This window comes from Streptopelia decaocto, assembly GCF_964273445.1.
Source record: "Streptopelia decaocto genome assembly, chromosome: 1".
Lineage (NCBI taxonomy): Eukaryota > Metazoa > Chordata > Aves > Columbiformes > Columbidae > Streptopelia > Streptopelia decaocto.
The window spans coordinates 211909025-211929720 of record NC_138663.1 but is presented as its reverse complement, the minus strand read 5'-3'; the positions used below and the strand labels follow the sequence as shown (position 1 = coordinate 211929720).

General features: G+C 52.4%; 1 protein-coding gene across 1 annotated transcript in view; it reads right to left on the bottom strand.

The window, feature by feature from the left end:
- The window catches only part of LOC309438074 (uncharacterized protein), a 28976-nt gene extending 16976 nt beyond the window's left edge, over nucleotides 1–12000 (bottom strand). Inside the window, exons 1-5 of the mRNA XM_082048981.1 lie at nucleotides 11864–12000; nucleotides 11585–11683; nucleotides 10833–10959; nucleotides 10105–10212; nucleotides 8559–9935 (exon numbers count right to left, since the gene is read on the bottom strand). Coding sequence (XP_081905107.1) covers nucleotides 8641–9935; nucleotides 10105–10212; nucleotides 10833–10959 — 1530 coding nt within the window. The 5' untranslated portion in view covers nucleotides 11585–11683; nucleotides 11864–12000 and the 3' untranslated portion in view covers nucleotides 8559–8640. The remainder of the gene's footprint in view (nucleotides 1–8558; nucleotides 9936–10104; nucleotides 10213–10832; nucleotides 10960–11584; nucleotides 11684–11863) is intronic.
- Nucleotides 12001–20696: the final 8696 nt, after the last annotated feature.

Here is a 20696-nt window from a genome sequence, read left to right as displayed (position 1 = left end):
CCACAGCTACTGGGAAAAGAACCGACCCAAGGAGCGTCGCCCACCGACCCAGCCATGTTGCAGTAAAGGCAAGAAGAAAAGGGGGGTTTTGGAAGCTCCCGAGTACCCAAATCTTGCTCCGGTGCCCCACAAGGGCAGCAGGAAGATGTGCGGGGTGTCCCGGGGGTCTGAGCACCCGGCCCGGCCCCAGCCCAGCCCTTCCCAGCGCCGGGGCCGCCAGGGCCGGATCCAGGGGGCCCGGGCGGCTGGGACACGGAGCAGCGTGTCCGCGTTGCACGGGGGCCACGGGGCGAGCCGGGGAAAGGCCGGAGCGCCGGGGGGAGCCGGGCCCTAAGGGGAGTGCGGGGGGGTCCGGCAGGGCTGGGGGGCGGCCGGCGGAGGTGAGAGCACGGGAGCGGCCGTCGGGGCCGGGGTCCCCTCCGGCGGGACCCCGCGGGCCAGCAGCGCCCATCCCCGTGCCGCGGGCCCGCCGCCCGCCGCCCCTACCTGCGCCGGGGCCGCGCCGCCAGCCCCGCACGGACAAAGGCGGCGCCGGGAGCCGCCGGCAGCGTCAGCCCGGGAGGGCCGCCCGCCGCCGGGGCAGCACGGGAGGTGTAGTCCTGCCGCTCCGCCCCGCTCGGCTCGGGGGGGCGGGCACCGGGAGCACCGCTGTGTCCTTGCGGCCCCTGGCCCTGCCCGCCACCCCTGGCCACACGGGTCCCCTGCAAATGGAGTCCTGGGCTCGGGGGCACCGAGACACGGCGGGACACGCCGGCTGGTGGGGACAGGCCGGGTGGCTGTTGGCAAACATTCCTTTGCCTACTCGGACGGGTCCCATCTCCCCCTCGCAAGTCAGCAAAATTAGACCTATGCAATGCAACAGCTGTAGCTCATTTAGGACAGAAAGATGGGGATTTGTTGAAAGGCATCCCCCAGCTCTTGGAAGAGACACTAATTGACACACCACAATTACAGGCACGATTGGTTTCTGAAATCCTGAGGCAGTCAACGGACCTTGCATATCAAGCTATGATAAAGGTGCCTGAAACCAATTGTCAGAAGCACCGTATGTGATGAAACACTTTGCAAGTATGACCCAAAACCATGCTAAATCAGAAAGAACCTTCATTACTTATGGTCAAATCACTAGTTAATGGTCAATGGAAAAGGCCACATCAATTAATAACTTGTGGAAAAGGTTATGCTTGTGTCATTACAGGCCAAGGATCGAAGTGGATTCCCGTGAAACGGGTGAAGCCATGGCTGAATGAAGGCAACAAAGATTCAACAGATGCAGATGGACAGGAGGGAGACAGGTTGTGAGGACTGTTTCAGATGTAAACCGTGGATCCTAATTCAGTGTTATAGATGCTCACAGACCTGGTGGTCTAGAAGCCTATTAGCAAGCAGGTGGTGTACGTTCTGTGGAGAATGGCAATTTGAGCAAACATCAGGAGAGCCAAAAGGGCGATATTACACTGAGACAGTCAATGCAAAAATGAGGTAAAATTATGGGACGTTCCTACCATAGTGTCTACTGCACTCTTTCTCCCTAGTCTGGCAGCTGGCCAAGCTTTAGGAGACATATCAAAGTTAAGCTATTGGTCTTTTAAACAGGCTAATCTAACTTCTGAGATGCTAACTCAGTTAATAGTAGCAGTTGATGCTATTAGGCATACTACTCTACAAAATCACGCAGTTATAGATCTCTTACTTTTAACAGTAGGTCAGGGTTGTGAAGAATTTGAGAGAATGTGTTGTATTCACTTGTCTGATCCTTCGGAATCTATTCATAGTACTTTAGACAAACTAAAACAGTACGTTACTAAGATTGTCATAGTAGAATTAGGGTTTGACAAATGGTTTAAAAGCCTGGGAATAGGTGGGTAGTTGTTTGATCTTATTAAGTAAGGCTCAACTGCATTATATGTAATTGTAATTATGTTGTTAGTGATGTGATTGTATGTTGCAGTGTATTTCAAAGATGATTCAGCGTGTTGAAACAAGGGCTGGCTCGTTCAAGAACAAAAAGGGGGAGTTGTGGGAGATTTGAGGGATTTTCTTGAAGTTAATGTGTGGATGGGTTTCTATTAGATGGAGATTTGTTATTAAACTAGTCAGGCCCAAAAGAATTTCAAGGCCACCTTGGAAAGCTGAAAACACGATGTAAATCAACAGACCTATTAGCAGTGAGACTCAGGCACATGGACAGCTCATGAACACTAATGCATGCGTGGAGCATGGATGTGTGATCAGGAAAGAACTGCATATATAAGGAGGCTTGTTTCTGTAATAAATGGCTTCGCTTGAATTCATATTGGATTGTGTGGAGTCCATGATTTTTCACCCTTGCACAGATCAAACATATTCATTACATATCTGGGAAGTGCTTCTCTCAATGTCTTTGATTTCTCCCTCTCCAGCTGCTGTGCTTCCTCGCCCTGATGTCTGACTCTCTTTGGACTCCTGTTTTGCACAGGAGCTGCGGATTTTGCCATCAAACATTCCTTGGAAAAAGCAAAGGACAAGTCTGGCAGCCAACCCCCCTATTGCTGTATTCTGCACCCCTGAGCAGGAAACACAGGCAAACCGCTCTGGATGTCATGGAGGAAGGCACGTTTTGGGACCATTTATTCCAAGGGCCCGCTCAAGAAGGTTGCCCTGGATTACGTTGCCGAGTTGGATGTTTTTTATCTCCAAGGCACAGTGGGTGGCAGGTGCACTTGCCGCAGGAGCAGCCAACCCGGTTATGTGGGTGCCAAGGGCCCGGGCCCCGTCTCGGCCCTTCACACACACCTCTGTGAGGCGGTGGCCGTCTCAGAGTGGGTGACATGTGGCCAAGGGTGACCCCGCCCGTATTCGTGTGCAGGCAGGGCAGCGGTGCTGCTGTCACGGTGGCCACTGTGACCCGCGGGACCAAGCCCATAAAAAGGAGCGCTGGGCTCAGGCCGCGTGTCAGTGTGAACTGGCGAGGTGAGGAGAGGGCAGGGCAGGGACGGGGCTGCTGAGGCAGGAGGGGGCCCCACACCTCGGGGCTCTGGGCTGTGCTGCAAGCCCACCTGCACCTGGCTTCTCCCGCAGAGGTAGCAGAGGAGCATTTGGAGGAGACAGCTCAGCGCTGCTGGGACAGAGACTCTCCAAACACCCACTGTTGCCATAGTGGCTTATCAGCAAGGAAGAAGAAACTTCCCTGACTCGATGGAGCGGGGTGAGAGCAAAGCATCCCTCCCGCAGCCCGGCACAGGGGCTGTCGGGGCAGCCGGTGCGGGGCCGAGAGCGGTGGCAGGGGGCAGGAACTCTGAGCCTCTCTGGGCCAGGGTGCCTCCTCTCCTCAGCAAGTGGGGCCCAGGTTGGGCTGTGGGCACCTGCTGGGACCCCAGTGCCCACAATGACCCCTTGGTCCCCATGGCCTCCAGCCCTGCCCATCAGCCAGGCAGGGACAGAGCAGCCCCTTGGGGACAACCCCTCAGGGACGCTTCCCCCACCCCGCAGAGGTGCCCATGCCTGTGGCATTTGCTCTCTCCCCTGCAGCCTGCCTGCTGTGTCGCAGGGCAGACACTGACCCGAAGCTCTGCGGGCTCATCCTGGAGGCACAAGGGCTCTGTGCCCATTTGTATTGCCTGGTGAGTTATTCTGGGGCTCCCTCCAGCTGCTCCCTCCAGGCAGTCCCGGACACACTCTCCTCATCAGCTCCTCGTCTTTTCTCTTCTGCATTTTTTTGCCAACGAGCTTTTTCAGCGTCAGCCCAACGATAATGGACTCATGGGATTTCTCCCTGAGGACATTCGTCATATAGTGGAGCAGGCAGCGCAGAAGGTGAGGACCTGACCGGAACAGGGAGATTTGTGCCAGGAGATGTTTGCAGGAGCCTGCCCCAGACCCTGAGAAGTAAATCCCAGCCCTTCTGTCATGGAGGCACCCCAAAACATAATTTAGATAGGTGATAAGCTCCAAACAGTCTATATTCCAACCAGAACTGTTTAGCAGAAACCAATGAGAAACAGGGTTTACCCCAAAATATTCAGCACTCTGACAGAGTTATGTGAATCTTTCCACTCATATGAGAGAACTGTCCAGGGAACCCAGAAGATCGCTTGCCAGTGAGGGGTCTCATTCTTAAAGGAATCTTCCTTACATGGTGTCCCAGTCTAAGGAGGAGAGTCTTCAACTGCAGAGCTGCTGCTCTGAGAACACCAACTTAAAGGGGGTTCCCTAAGCTGAATCTGAGTTGTGGTCATTTATGGTAGTGGTCCAGAAACTTCTCTCAACCAAAGCATTTTTCCTTGATCAAGGGTGCTGTCTCTCGACCAAGGGGTGTGTGCATAACCATAGTCATCCATTGGTCTAGAAGTTCCTGGTGCTTTTCGGGTGTGGTGTGGGGACATCTGCCACACCTTCCCACCAGCTCTGGGACAACAGTCCCAGCAGCTCCGCAGAGACTCCAGCACAGGAGCCACGTCTGCCAGGCAGAGCTGCGGGGTGTGACAAGCAGCGGCCACGTCCTGGGCCCTGTCGGGAGCTGCGGGGCTGGCGGTGGCGCCCTGAGGCTGCAGCTGACAGGGGCTGCTCTGCCCTTTCAGGACTGCTTCGTCTGCAGCGAGAGCGGGGCCACCATCACCTGCCGGGAGACAGGCTGCAACAGCAGCTTCCATTTCCCCTGCGCCTTGGAGGGTGGATGCGTCACCCAGTTCCTTCCTCACTACAGGTACCTCCTGTGCCCTCCTCACCAGCCTCGGGGAAGGACCCAGCACTTCTCACCTCGCCCATCCCTTTCCTCCTGCCCCCAGGTCCTACTGCTGGGAGCACCGTCCCCAGCAGGAACCGCAGGCAGCTCCGGAGAACAGCGCCTGCCTCATCTGCCTGGAGCCTGTGGAGGACAGACCGTCCTACGGCACCATGGTGTGCCCGGCGTGCCAACACGCCTGGTTCCACCAGGGCTGCATCCAGGTGGGAGCCGTTCCCTCGGCCCCGGGGCACCGCAGGGCTCAGCAGCACCAGGGCCTCACTCACACCCCTTGTGTTTCTCCTGCAGGGACAGGCTACGGGTGCTGGCATTTCTTGTTTCCAGTGCCCTCTCTGTCGAGATAAGGCTCGTTTTGTCCCAGAAATGCTCACCCTGGGGATCCGAGTCCCCCTCAGGTCGGTGTCCTTCTGCCTGGCTCACAGGACAGGGGGGTGCAAGCTGTGCCATGGAGGGACTGCCCCAGCAGTCCTGGCCATCTGCTGTCCCGTGAGTCGGGGCTTCAGCCTCATGGAGGAACTGGAAACAGGACAGGGGGGAAAGAAGAGCAGGGACGTCCTGCACCTGCCTTATGCAGGGCCAGCAGGGGCTCATCCATTTTCCTTTCTCCATCAGAATGCCATTGTGGGAGAACAACAATGCATATGCAGACCTCGGTGACAGGCACAGCCGCTGTGATGCCAGGGAGTGCCTTTGTCCCCAAGGCAGGGAGCACAGAGAGGGACAGGGGTAAGTTGCCCAAGCTGCACCCTGGGGCTCTGCGTGGGATCTCTGTCTCGCCAAGGGCTCAAAGCAGAAGGACTGCGAACAAGAGCTCTGTTGGACAAGCCTGTGCTGCAGTCACTTTGTCTACAGAGCCATGAACCCCTTTGCTTCCCAAGGCCCTGGCAACTGCTCCTGTGCCGCTCCTGCGCCGCCAAGGGCACCCACAGAGGCTGCTTTGGCTTGAGGACCAGTGGGGCCCTCTGGGAGTGTGACAGCTGTGCTGGCCTGGGCACTGGTGAGAGGCAAAGCACGCGGGTGCCCCGGGGCTGGGGCCAGGCAGAGCCTGGCACTGGGGCACCGGCTGGGCTAGGCAGAGCCTCTCTGCTCCAGGAGGGCTGGGGCCCCGCTCTGGCCGATCCTGCCTCAGGCCTGGGGGGCCGTGCCCTTGACCTTCTTGCTTTCCCTTACAGCCTCCAGTGCCAGCTCAGAGCTCGCCAGCCCCAGCACTGCCAGCCAGGCAGCATCAGGGCCGTCTCTTCGATCTCCAGCACCAGAGACCAGCAGCTTCAGCACCACCAGCCAGGCAGGATCAGGGCCATCCCACAGCTCCCTGGCACTGGAGACCAGCAGCCCCAGCACAGGCAGCCAGGAAGCATCGGGTCTCTCCTCTGGAGCCCCAGCAGTGGAGACCAGCAGCCCCAGCCCGGACAGCCAGGCAGCATCGGAGCCAACTGATGGCTCCTTGGGATTAGACACCGGCAGCCCCAGCACAGCCGTCCAGGTGGAACTGGGGCCATCCCACAGCTCTGTGGAACTGGAAAATGGCAGTCCCAGCACCACCAGCCAGCTGCCATCAGGATCTTCCCACGGTTCCCCAGAGCCTGAGAATGGAGAATGTTCCAGATCCATTGGGCCCGTGCGAACAAGAGACCTCTCCCGGTTGCAACGTCGGGCCCAAAATCTGTACAGCCAGCCCAGAAGACACCGTGAGAGGAGCGGCACACCAACACCAAGTGCTGAGAGCAGCACCCACGGCCAGGTGGTTCTGGGGCCATCACACCTGTCCGCAATACCCGAGTCCAGCAGCCCCAGCCCTGCCAGCCTGGAGGCGCTGGGGCTGTCCCACAGCTCCCTGGCAGAGGAAACCAGCAGCCCCAGCACCACCAGCCAGCTGCCATTGGGGTCTTCCGGCACCTCCCCAGAGCTTGAGAGCAACGGCTGCTCCAGCCCCCCGGGGCCTGTGCGAACAGGAGGCCGCTCCCGCTTGCAGCGTCGGGCACAAAATCCTTACAGCCGGCCCAGATGTCACCGTGGGGCCAACCGTGGGCCATCCCCGAGTGCTCAGAGCAGCACCCCCAGCCAGGAAGTGCAGAGGCCATCTGCCTGCCGAGTACCTGAGACCAGCAGCCCCAGCACTGCTAGCCAGGAGGCATTGGGGCCATCCCAGAGCTCCGTGGAAGTGGAAACCAACAGCCCCAGCACTGCTAGCCAGGAGTCTTCGGGGTCTTCCAGTAGCTCCACAGAGCAGGAGAGTGGCAAACACTCCCAGTCCCCTGGGCCTGTGTGAACACGAGGCCGCTCCCGCTTGCAGCGTCAGGCCCAAAATCCCTACAGCCGGCCCCGACGACGCCGTGGGACCAGCCGTGCACGGTCCCGGAGTGCTGGCCGTGATCCCTCTGCACCGGCACTATAAAGTTGCCATTCATTTCTGCACTGGGAGATTCCACACTTGTTTGTTGGCTTCCTCCACTTCTTCTCCCTTTCTCGAGGGGCAGCATCAGGGGCCAGGCCCAGAGGTTTGTCCTCTCCCAGAGGGTTGGCAGCACCTTCCCCAGACCCCCTTCCTTGCAGGCTGCCCTTAGCCAGCTGCCCAGCGCCATGGCCGTGTCCTTCGGGCCTCGCTGGCGCTGCAGGCAGGTCACTTTCCCAGGGGAAGTTCTCAGCCACCCCCAGGCACCTGCTCCAGGAAGGCAGCCCGGCCACCTGCCACCCACTCCGCCTTGGAGATAGGAAAAATTCAACTCAGCAACGTAATCCAGGGCAACCTTATTGAGCAGGCCCTTGGAATAAATGGTCCCAAGATGTGCCCTCCTCCATGACATTCAGAGTTGTGTGCTTCTGCCTGTGTTTCCTGCTCAGGGGTGCAGAACATAGCAATGCGGGGGTTGGCTGCCAAGCTTGTCCTTTGCTTTTTCCAAGGAATGTTTGATGGCAAAATCTGCAGCTCCTGTGCAAAACAGGAGTCCAAAGAGAGTCAGACATCAGGACAAGGAAGCACAGAAGCCGGCAAGGCAGAAATAAAAGACATTGAGGGAAGGTGGAGATGAGAAGAGGAAAGACACAGACTGGACAAAACTTGTATTTTCCAACAGACAGTGCTGGTGGGAGCTCCTGCACTTGATGGGCCATCCCTGGACGTCCAGACCCTGGTCCAGCCTCAGAGCAGCTGTGGGGGACTATGGTGGGTCCTTGGATTCCCTGACAGAGGGTGTGGGAACAGAGATTAGCCTTGAAGATATTAAGGCCTACCCATGAGAAAGACAGGAGTAAAGGAGTATCCGGAGATGTTAAGGATGTACCCGTGAGAGAGAAGGGAGTGAAAGAGTAAGGTTGATGATAACAAAACTACCCAATGAGATGTGACTGCTGTAACTTGTAACCAATAGTGAAGAAACACAAGAATTGGTAAAACTGTATAAAAATGCACTTGTGGCAATAAATGGCATCTACTACTTTCATCCTGGAAGAACTTGGTCTATGTTGTTCGTTCATCTCAACCGCAACCCTTTCAGCCTTTTGTCATCCTGCCGTGTTGCAGGGGCCTCCGAGCCTTTCAGCCTTCTGTGAACGTTGATGTTCTGTGGCTGCTTTGCTTTCCTCCAGTAGGCACAAGGTTGTTGAATATGAGCAGAACTTGACAAAACACAGTTAAGAGATTTCAGCAAAATTAGCTACTAACTAATGCAAAGTAGATAGTATACTAAAAATCACAGTGTCTAATACTTCTAAGTGATTCATTCAAAAAGTTCTCGACTGCCCAGTATCAAACAAAACATCTGTATATTAGATGTACATTCTTCTCATTCTAGTTCCAAAACACAGCACTAAACCAGCTACTTGGAAGAATATTAACTCTGACCAACACAAAACCAGGACATCCCCACACAGCCACCCCACAGCAGCCCCCAGACCCCACAGGCCCCTCAGCAGAATATTCAGGGGGTGCCAGGCTGCGGAGGCGGCTGCAGGCTGGGGGTGCCGTGGGTGCGCTGGTGAGCCAGCAGGAGCCTCTCCTTCCAAAACCGCTTCTCGCAAACACCGCACTGGAAGGGCTTGGCCTCTGCCGGCCCCCCTGCTGGGGAAGCACCCTCCCTCTTCTGCTGGACACCCTCCAGCACAATATCTGGCTCCTTCGGCACACATTGGTGTCCCTTCAGGTGACACTTCTGCTTGAAGGTCTTGCCGCACTTGCAACACTTGTAGGGCTCCTCCCCGGTGTGGATACGCTGGTGGATGATGAGGGTCCACTTTACCCTGAAGCTCTTGCCGCAGTCAGTGCAGGTGAAGGGCTTCTCACCAGTGTGGATGCTCTGGTGCCCAAGCAGGCTGCTCTTCTGTCTGAAGCTCTTACCGCACTCGGTGCAGGTGAAGGGCTTCTCACCAGTGTGGATGCTCTGGTGCTCAAGCAGGCTTCTCCTCCGGCTGAAGCTCTTACCGCACTCGGTGCAGGTGAAGGGCTTCACCCCGGTGTGGATGCTCTGGTGCTCAAGCAGGCTTCTCCTCCGGCTGAAGCTCTTACCGCACTCGGTGCAGGTGAAGGGCTTCTCCCCGGTTTGGATGCGCTGGTGGATGATGAGGGCATGCTTTCCTGTGAAGCTCTTGCCGCACTCGGTGCAGGTGAAGGGCTTCTCCTCAGTGTGAATGTGCTGGTGAATCAGGAGGCTGTTTTTGTGGCTGAACCTCTTACCGCACTCAGTGCAGGCGAACAGCTTCTCCCCAGTATGGATGCGCTGGTGCATGATGAGTTTCTGCTTCTCCCTGAAGCTCTTGCCACAGTCATTGCAGGTGAAGGGCTTCTCCCCAGTGTGGATGCGCTGGTGGATGATGAGGTTTTTCTTCTCTGAGAAGCTCTTGCCACAGTCACGGCAGGTGAAGGGCTTCTCCCCGGTGTGGATGCGCTGGTGTTTCATGAGGTTCTTCTTTGCTGTGAAGCTCTTGGCACAGTCATTGCAGGTAAAAGGCTTCTCCCCGGTGTGGATGCGTTGGTGGATGATGAGAGTCTTCTTCTCACGGAAGCTTTTGCCACACTCGGTGCAGGTGAATGGCTTCTCCCCGGTGTGGATGCGGTGGTGGATGACGAGGGTCTTCTTCTCCCTGAAGCTCATGCCACAGTCGGTGCAGCTGAAGGGCTTCTCCCCACTGTGAATGTGCTGGTGACTCAGCAGCTGCTGCCTCTGGACAAAGCTCCTGACTCCCTTGACCTCCCTCTGGGTCCCGGGGCCAACAGCTGCTGGGGAGGAGAAAACGGGGTCACTGCCACTGACATCATGTGCATGTTGGACACCTCCCCATGGGGAGCAGCAAGGGCACCCTGCCAGCCCCCCACACTTGCAGTTGCATGGATCACCCTCAGCAAGAGTAGGGTGCAACTTTGAACCCCCGTGACCCTCGATACCCACCTGGCACAGGGCTCTGGTGCCTCTGCTGCTCCTGAAGGGGCTCTGGCACGCACGGTGTCTCTTCTCGCTCTATCGTGCAGATGATCTCTGGCTTAACGTTGGCCCAGCCTGTCCGGGGCACAGAGAGAAGCCCCCTCTCCCGCACTGCCGGGACAGCAGCACCGGCCCCCGCACCCACAGCCCCAGCATCCCCCCCACCCCGCTCCTCTCTCCTGTCCCTGCCAGGCTGCGGCTTCAGCCCCCACATCCCTGCACCTACAGCCTCCTCTCGCCTCGCCCCCGTCACCTCGGCCACTCTCCTGCACACAGGACACCTGGGAACAGCTCAAAGCTGCGCCTGGGAGGTTTAGACTGGACATGAGGAAGCATTTCTGTACTGAGGGGGTGGTCAAACCCTGGAACAGGCTGCCTGGAGAGGCAGTCGATGCCCCAAGCCTCTCCCTGTTTGAGAGGCATTTGGACAACACGCTGCAGCTTGTGGTCAGCCCTGAAGTGGTCACACAGTTGGTCTAGATGAGCACTGTAAGTCACTTCCATCTCAAATGGGCTATTCCACCCCATCCCATTTTCTCTCAGAAACACTCCCCACAGGAGGCTGCCTGGCAGGGTAAACCTGCAATTGCAACCACCACGTCAACTCTTGGACAGCCCTCTCAATGGCTCCAGCTCACTTAAAGAGATGAATTCTTACTTGACCCCAGCCCAACATCACCAGAGAGAGTCCTCACCCAGCGAGGCAACCATCTGGTAGTTCTCCAGCATCACCTCCCGGTAGAGCTGCTGCTGACAGCCCGACAGCTTTGCCCACTCCTCGGGGGAGAAGTAGAGCGCCACGTCCTCAAACGTCACCAACATCTGCAGCAAGAAGCACACCCGGATCAGCACACCCCACCGCATGGTTGCTAAACACCTCTGCCGAAATCCTGCCAATACCGGGTAGGGCCCCGCTGGCACTGGGAGCAACGTGAGAGCAGCGCTGGGAGAGCTACGAGCCTCCTGTGCAAGGGAAGGGCGAGGGCAGAGGGGCGGTGTTGGCACAGCCATGTGACACAACAGGGTCACCGCAGCACAGGGGGCTCTCTCAGCAGGTCGCTGGGTTGGGGACACCCCACCAGCTGTGCCAGCAGAGGGGCAGGGCTGGCAGGCTTACAGGCAGGATTTCCCTGCCCGTGCCAATTAGGGACCCACGCCAGAGCAGTGGGGACTGTGCCCTGTCCCCAAACCATCTCACAAACCAGATCACCCACCAGGACCAGGCACAGCACCGTGACACCCTGCCTGTGGTGCGGCTCAGCGGGCAGGAACGGGAGCACCCTGCACCACACCGGGTCTCAAAACACTTCTCTCCCACACCTCCTGTACCAACCAGTCTCCCAACCCAGCGGGTCCCATTGGTGTTTTGCCGCAGCTGCACCATGGAACCAACCACGGTAATCCCAGCCTGTGGTGTACAGAGAGAGGAGCCGTGCCTGACCCCCACCTTGCCGCAGCAGCCTGGAGCCCGGTGCGTCGCTGCTCTCGGCGGGGAGATGGAGGCCCGTGCAAGTATCTATCCAGGCGCAGCGAGGACAGATGGTTCCTGGAAGCACAAGAATTTAATGAAGAAATCAGGGGCACAAGTTCACTCACCTGCCTTCCCTGCACCCCGAGCCTCCACAGCTACTGGGAAAAGGACCGACCCAAAGAGCGTCACCCACCGACCCAGCCATGTTGCAGTAAAGGCAAGAAGAAAAGGGGGGTATTGAAAGCTCCCGAGTACCCAAATCTTGCTCCGGTGCCCCACAAGGGCAGCAGGAAGATGTGCGGGGTGTCCTGGGGGTCTGAGCACCCGGCCCGGCCCCAGCCCAGCCCTTCCCAGCGCCGGGGCCGCCAGGGCCGGATCCAGGGGAGCCCGGGCGGCTGGGACACGGAGCAGCGTGTCCGCGTTGCACGGGGGCCACGGGGCGAGCCGGGGAAAGGCCGGAGCGCCGGGGGGAGCCGGGCCCTAAGGGGAGTGCGGGGGGGTCCGGCAGGGCTGGGGGGCGGCCGGCGGAAGGGAGAGCACGGGAGAGGCCGTCGGGGCCGGGGTCCCGTCCCGGGGCCGCCCGGCGGGGGATGCCCGCGGCCGGGGAGCGCCGGGACCCCGCGGGCCAGCAGCGCCCATCCCCGTGCCGCGGGCCCGCCGCCCGCCGCCCCTACCTGCGCCGGGGCCGCGCCGCCAGCCCCGCACGGACAAAGGCGGCGCCGGGAGCCGCCGGCAGCGTCCGCCCGGGAGGGCCGCCCGCCGCCGGGGCAGCACGGGAGGTGTAGTCCTGCCGCTCCGCCCCGCTCGGCTCTGCATTAATTGCAACAAATTGTCATACTTCAAGGTTCTATCCTCCAGCCACTTTTCCCATTCATCTCACTGACACAGCTGCCACCATCGATTATAATATTTCACAAGATCTTCCTTCCTCATATTTCCAAGCGCTTTCCTATGTTTTAAAACACCTCCCAATATCGACTTCTTAGGAGCACGACTGAAAACAGTCATTTCAGACCCCATCTCGTAAGTAAAGAAGAGGGAGGGGGGAGGGAAGCACAGGGCTGCTTGCAGCACGAGTGGGAAAAGTGGGAAGAAGGTTTTACGGTGTACTTACACCACAAAGAAACAATTCTAACAACAACCAGTAAAACAATTAACTCACATTCCTGACAAGCGGCTTGATTTTCAGAGAGGCAATACACAGAAGCACGTAATATGTGCCGCGACTAAGAGACGGGGACACGACTTGATGCAAGCAAGATATCCAATTTATTGATCAGAGGCGAGACATTTATATAGTCTAAGGCTTACGTGTTACATACTGATTAGTTACATTTTGCAAAGTTAGTTCGGCTGAGAAGATTTTACAAGCTACATTCCCATCGCTAATAGTTGCTAATAGTTGCTAGTTTCATGGTCATAAGATATACTCTGTTGCAAGGAGAAGACACCTGGTTTTCACTGTAAGTCCTTTGTTTCTTGTCCTTGGCTTCATCACGTTGGGTTTTTCCACTACAGGGCATTCCCACTGTTACCAAGGCCTACTCTTACAACAGACTAGCTAACCTATTATATGTATATAAGACTATGTTATAGATCAATTCACATCATATGAATTTAGACAACCCACATCTCCCCCTTTTTGTTTTCAATCATCTGACTCTTCCCAGGGTCGACGTCCGACTAATTCCAGGACATCTTGCTTCACCAACATTTCAGCACTGGGGGTTTTTGCGAAGCCCTGTTGCTGTACAAGGAAGATCTTATTCATTGAAGCAGTTATCGATTTCTGAAGGCACTGCAACACACACGGAATCATTATTAACAGCACACAAATTATTAAAAGAATAGAAACTCCCTGTTTGAGCAAATCTTTCATCCATCCTGTAATACCCCAAGAAGCCAACCAGCTGTCAAACCCGTCTGTTCTTACTGTAACAAGATGTACTCGGTCCCGCAATTCTTCAATCTGCCTATGGACACTTTTCGAATGATCAGACAAATTCATACAGCACATCCCTTCAAATTCCTGGCAGCCATGTCCATGAGCTAACAAGAGAAAATCGATAGCTGCACGATTTTGTAAAACTGCATGTTGTAAGCTATCTACATCATTGGCTAGGCCTGAAAGAATATCAGAGGTTGTGTTAAATTCTTTTACAGCCCAACAGGCTAGTCTTTTAATCTTGTTCCAATTGCTCGCAGCCATTCCTCCAGGTAAAAAGAAGGATAAGGCTACAGTAGATCCTAAAGACCCTAGGTTGACTTGGTCGTCACAATCTGGACCTAATTGGTGTAACGACCTTTTTCTTCGGGAAGACGGGATAGTAGAAGAGTGAAAGAGGTCTCTCATATGGGGTGCAAATAAAGTAAGCTTCCCAATATAACAAGGACCTCCTATTGGCTTGTAGGGGATTCCTGGCCATGCTCTATCTCCACAAATTAAGAAATATCCCTCAGGTAGCTTCACTTGTCCCGTAAAAGTTTTACCAATGTACGTGGAACCCATATTGCGTGACACATTCCAATGGAATGAAGCACCTGATACATTTTGGTATGAAATTAATCTTTGTAGTGTTTCTGGATCACCTTCCCGTATCAAGTAGCTCTCAAGAAGGTCCCCAAATTCAATCACTCCAGTTCCATTGACCGGAAGTACCTTAGGGGTAAAGAAAGAACAGTTTTTCCATCGACTAACATCAGCCCAGCCTGTCAAGGGTGGAAAAGAGCCCCATAACTGCAGCTCTTGTACCGGCAAAGGGCTAGAAATATTAAGCAATTCAATCAGTCTTCTCTGATAAAGAGCTCCCCTTTGTGCTGGCCAGTCATTTTCCTTATAACATCCTACCGCTTCATAGTCTCCATAAGAGTCTTTTTGCTCATGCCAGGAATAATACGTGTGATTAAGTTCATTCTCCAAAGAAGAGGTATTTACAAATCCTACAAAATCTTGCGGGTCTAAGTACGGATAGCCTATTAAGCATGTTCTAAAGGGATCGCCTACTTGTGCTAAGGATAAACAAAAATCTGTAGTCCCAGTGCGATTTGCCCAGGTAAGCCATACGTTAGTGCGAGGGTCAACATGATGCAAATCAAAGCAAAAGCCTATACCTATGATAAATGACAAAGAGACTAACACTTTGCCCATGTTTGCAAGTTCTTATTCTTCCTTCTGTTTCTCTTTTTTAAACACTTCTTTTTTGTTTCTTCCCACTTATCGGGGCTTACTTCCCAAATTTGAGGTACCGGAACAAATTTGGCACACTCAATAGTTCTCCAAAGGATATTGTCTGATCGTTTAGCGATATATCTGTGCCATTCTTCCGACTTTGTCTGGTAAGAATGAGACCTTTCACCCTCAATTCCAGTATCTACCAACAGATTTTGCAAAATCCTAAAGTGAGCAAGTAAACAATCATTACACCATCGCCCTACACGACATCTATTAACCCACTGTAGCTTTTCACAGTCTGCACAAATTCTAAGGATCCAGGGGTTGCACAGTCCACAGTGAGGGCATTGAAGATCGCACTTGTCCACGTCCTGAAGTGATGTCATCAGTAGGAGCCGTTGGCATCACTTCCCAGCTCTAGAGCCGGATCATCGTCAGCAGGAGACTGTTGCAGCGCCTCTCAGTAAGGTCTCACGTTTTTCGCCGGGATCCAGCGAGGGCCTCTTTCTGTGGAAACACAAGCATAGCCTCTTCCCCATGTGACAAGGGGATAGGGTCCCATTATCATACCTGTTTCTGGGTCCCGGATCAAAACCGGCGGTTTCACTCTGGGTTCAAAAAGGTTATTTGTGCTAAAATGGCGAACTACCGGAGGATTGCTATCTAATAAGGAACAATTCAAAAAGTTAAAAACGTACAAAGCTTTCTGTATTCGCTCCTCTGGCGTAGCAGTCCCTATTCCCCCTTTTTGTTTTAATAATAAGCGTTTTAAGGTTTGGTGAGAGCGTTCTATCAGAGCTTGACCCGTGGGGGAATGAGGGATACCTGTAACGTGAGAAATTCCCCAAAAAGCAAAAAAGATTGTTAAAACTTGAGACACATATGCGGGACCATTGTCTGTTTTAATTTGAGAGGGTACCCCTAAAGTGGCAAAAGCGCGCATTAGGTGTTTTTGCACATCGCGTGCTTTTTCTCCTGTATGACAGGAGGCAAATAACATTCCCGAAAATGTATCAACAGAGCAATGAATAAACTTTAAACGACCAAATTCGGCAAAATGAGTAACATCTGTTTGCCAGAGTTGAAGACTCTGTAAACCTCTGGGGTTAACTCCTCCTGCTATGGAAGGAAAAGAGTGTCTTTGACAATCAGGACACACTGCAATAATATTATTGGCTTGTTGTGAGGTAAGGTTAAACTGTCGTTTTAGGCCTCCAGCATTTTGGTGGAAAAAAGAATGACTAAGTTTAGCTTGTGCGATACGGTCTGGTAATACCTGTACTGGCAACGTCAGCATATCAGCTTGCCGGTTTCCTTCCGCGATAAAACCTGGTAAGGAAGTGTGAGACCTAACATGCATAATGAAATAAGGGTGAAGACGAGAGTCCAATAGAAAGATAAGTTCCTGTAACAAGTTAAACAGTGCCGGGTGAGAAACATCTCGTAATACAGAAGCTTCGGCTCGGCTAACAATTCCTGCAACATAAGCAGAATCAGTAATTATGTTAAGAGGAACAGACCATTTACGAAAAACTCGAACAACTGCGGATAATTCCACTATTTGAGGAGAACCCTGAACAGTTTCGATATCAGATTCCCATCGTTGGTATTGGCCATTCCACCAAAGGATAACCGACTTGTGAGATCTCCCAGAGCCATCTGTAAAAACAGTAAGAGCCTGTAAAGGTTGGTCACTCCGCTTTGGAATGGGTAAAAGGTGAAAGTCAATGCCTAACAGTTTGTGAGAAGGCGGATGACAAGTGAGTTGGCCTGCATAGCCAGTTAGAGCTATGCCTAGTGCATCTGATTGTTGATGTAACCATTGCAGGTAAACACTTGTTACTGGCATACATATAAGGCTAAAGTCTGTGCCTGCCAGGGTAAGTAATCGCTGTCGAGCTCTGATGATTAAAGATGCAAACATCTCATGCTGTGTTGAGATAGTCTTTGTGGCTTGGTTAGGCAAAAAGATCCATTCAATGATTAGTAAGGGGTCCGTTTTCTGGCAGTCCCATTGGAAAATAAGTGCATGAGGCTGTCGAGCAGGGTTAAGGATGATTAATTGAAAAGGCAATTCTGGTTCCCATCGATGTGCTTGTCTGGAGGTAATCGCTGCTGCAGCTTTATGCAAGGAAGCTATGGCCTCAGGACTGAGACTTCGTGGAGCGTTTAAGTCCGAGCTTCCTTTAAGCATTTCGAATAAGAGGCTGAGATCTGTATTAGTGATTCCTAGCAATGGTCTGACCCAATTGATTGTTCCTAACAGTTTTTGCACGTCATGTAAATTTTTTACATTTGCCTGTATTTGTAAAGGTTGCGGAGTAATAGTCTGAGCCCTTATACGCCATCCTAGGTATTTCCAAGGTGGCACTTTTTGGATTTTTTCTGGCGCAATACAGAGGTCTGCTGATTTTACAGCAGCCATGACAAGGGCTACAGCTTTCTCCATAACTTCATAGTATTGTGCTGCCACTAGAATGTCATCCATATAATGATATAACAATGCAGCAGGTACTTCAGTTCTGACAGGACTAAGTATTTTGGCCACATACCATTGGCATATTGTGGGACTATTTTTCATTCCCTGTGGTAGCACAACCCACTGGTATCTTTGCAAAGGAGCTTGCATGTTGACGCTAGGGACCGAAAAAGCAAATTTAGGAGCATCGTCTGGATGCAATGGAATGTTGAAAAAGCAATCTTTGAGATCTATGATAGTTAAATGCCAATCTCGAGGGGTCATAGTAGGTGACGGTAGCCCAGGTTGCAGGGCTCCCATGTTTTCCATAGCGTCATTAATTTTTCTCAAGTCATGGAGCAAGCGCCACTTGCCAGTTTGTTTTTTAATAACAAAAACAGGTGAATTCCAGGGACTTGTAGAGGGTACAATGTGTCCCATAGATAATTGTTAATCTCTTGCAGTAACTGCTCTACTACTTGGGGTGAGCGCAGTGATGTAGAAGGAGGCTCTGGGAAACTTCTCAGGTACACATTCCTTAGCTCTATTTACCTTTTACAATTAGACATGTCAAAAACAGTATAAACCAGTATAATAAACCTCAATCCATTACTCTATTTTCCTAAATCTAAATCAGTTAATATTCTAGCAACTTTTAAATACAACCTCTTCTAAATTCACATCTATCATAGCATTTTAACAATTTAAATACTTTTCTAACAATATAAGCAATTGCTCCAAGGTGTAAGGATGCATCCTAAAGGGGGAGCAAGGTGGAATTTTAGCAGTGGAACCGGTTCCCATTTTGTAATTATCTCCCCAGAAAATATTCTTTTGGTACCAAATATGAATATGCAAACCAAAATACTGAGCTCAGATGTGAAAACCAAATACCCAGGTCAAATATGCAGATAGATTATAGTCACACTAATTTAAGACAATATCTCAATTTTTGCATTGCACCTTTGAGCCGCTCACTGCTCAGGCAGGTGGAGGTACCTCTGGGTCTCCCTGACAAAACAGGTCAGCGGCGCCGGAGCCCATCAGTACTCGCCCCCCCGCCATCGCAATGAGCTGAACCGGGCAAGGCTTCCTTTTTGCTTTGTTTTGTTTTCAGTGTCTCATCTGGTGCGCTATAACTGTTAATCCAAAACCTGGATTCTTTACTTGATGTGCATATGAAAAAGCCAAATTTAGTGTACCGAGATGAGAGACAGCCTGTCACAGAGTTGCGCAAGTCTGGATATTGGAATAAAGCTAGCATGCTAGAGAGAAAAACAACAGCTACTACACGCAAAATTTTTACGATCACATTCATGCAGCAAGGAACCAAATCACTCATGATCTTCCGAACCATCACAAAATGCACATTTTGAGTCAACGGATTATCACGATTTAACAGAGTACGAACTTATCATACTATATAGCACAGACCTACCAAAATTGCAACATACTTAAACAGATACCCACAAAGAACACAGGTTAATGAGGAAAGAACCTTGCAGACTTTAACAAGTTTCGCGACTTGTGTGTTATCAGTTAAGTCTCTCAGCTGTCTGAGATGATTTAATGATCTCTTGCAGGGATTCATTTTGTCCCGCTCTGCTGGCCTCAAAAACAACATTAGTTGCAACAAGATTCTATCCTCCGGACACTTTCCCTAATCATTTAACTCATACAGCAGCAAACACTGATTTCAATATTTAACAAGATCTTCCTTCCTTATAATTCCGAGTGCTTTCCCAAGTTTTAAAACACCTCGCAATACTGATTTTTTTAGGAACACAGCTGAAAACAATTATTCCTAACCCCATCTTGCAAGTAAAAACCTTGAGAAGAGGGAGGGAGGGAAGAAGGGGGGGGGGGGGGGGGGTGGAAACGCACAGGTCTGCTTGAAAACAGTTAACTCACATTCCTGACAAGCCGCTTGATTTTCAGAGAGGCAATACACAGAAACACACAATATGTACTGTAAAACTCGCAAATAACATGTTGATAGCAAACATTAGCATTCTCTACTGCTAATTGAAACACCAATGCTTCCTCAGCTTCCAAGTTTTCAACCTGCTTACTGATGGCCTCTTGAAGATGGTCAATAAATTGCGTGTAAGTCTCATTGGGACCCTGATTACGGTGTTTCAATTAGTGTCTCTAATGATCTATAGCTGTTACCTTTCACAGAGTTCCTTTGCCCAGTTCTCATCCGGTGACTCCCTCTGCTCTTTCGTAGGGGTTAGAGGGTTAAAAAACAGTAAAAGCAAACTGGTAAAATTGGTAAAAGGACTGATAGTACACTCGTTTACGACTTTAGCATTCTCAGCTTTCACAGGGTCTTTGAGTAAGTTGTCCGACTCCAATCCTCTGGACGATGGTACAGGAGGCCACCCGCTCGGCATTTTTCCTCCCCCCGCCCCGGACTGCTGAGCCATCGGGGGCGCCGACAGTACAGCAGGGGATGGAGTAGGGAGGGTATCACAGACACAAGCCGGGTAAACTTCACAGCAACTTTCAGGATACTTATCAGGCTGCAACGCTGCAAAAATTCCAGCAGCAGCAGATCGTTCAGCCCCAAGGTCTTTTAAGGCAGTCCCATGATTTCCACCGCTAACTCCATTCCATTCCCTCTGCTCTATATTGTCCCAAAGTTCAAGCGTAAAAATTGAGGAGGCAGTCACCATAGGGACCGTAACTTGCACCCATTTTGGGATTAATTTAAGATCTTGTCCTGAAAGAGCTCCTTTTCCCTGCTTATTAAGCAGAGTTTTCATGTGCTCATAAACGTCTCTTTCGGGGGAACTCTCCTGATTCCCCATCTTTCCCGCAGCGGCTCACCTCTCGTTCCAGACGGAGGGATTGATTTGCCGGCCGGCTTGTCCTGCTTCCTTTCAGCAGCTCGTTCCCAAGTTCTGCGGCTGCGGGATGTCGCGGCCGGCCACCTCGCCCTGGGCTGCCACCAGGCAGGCGGTTAATGGACCTGCGATCCTGTCACAGACGATCACGCATCACGTTATCACGTCGGGGTCACCATTTGCCGCGACTAAGAGACGGGGACACGACTTGATGCAAGCAAGATATCCAATTTATTGATCAGAGGCGAGACATTTATATAGTCTAAGGCTTACGTGTTACATACTGATTAGTTACATTTTGCAAAGTTAGTTCGGCTGAGAAGATTTTACAAGCTACATTCCCATCGCTAATAGTTGCTAATAGTTGCTAGTTTCATGGTCATAAGATATACTCTGTTGCAAGGAGAAGACACCTGGTTTTCACTGTAAGTCCTTTGTTTCTTGTCCTTGGCTTCATCACGTCGGGTTTTTCCACTACAGGGCATTCCCACTGTTACCAAGGCCTACTCTTACAACAGACTAGCTAACCTATTATATGTATATAAGACTATGTTATAGATCAATTCACATCATATGAATTTAGACAACCCACAAATATGTACTGTAACA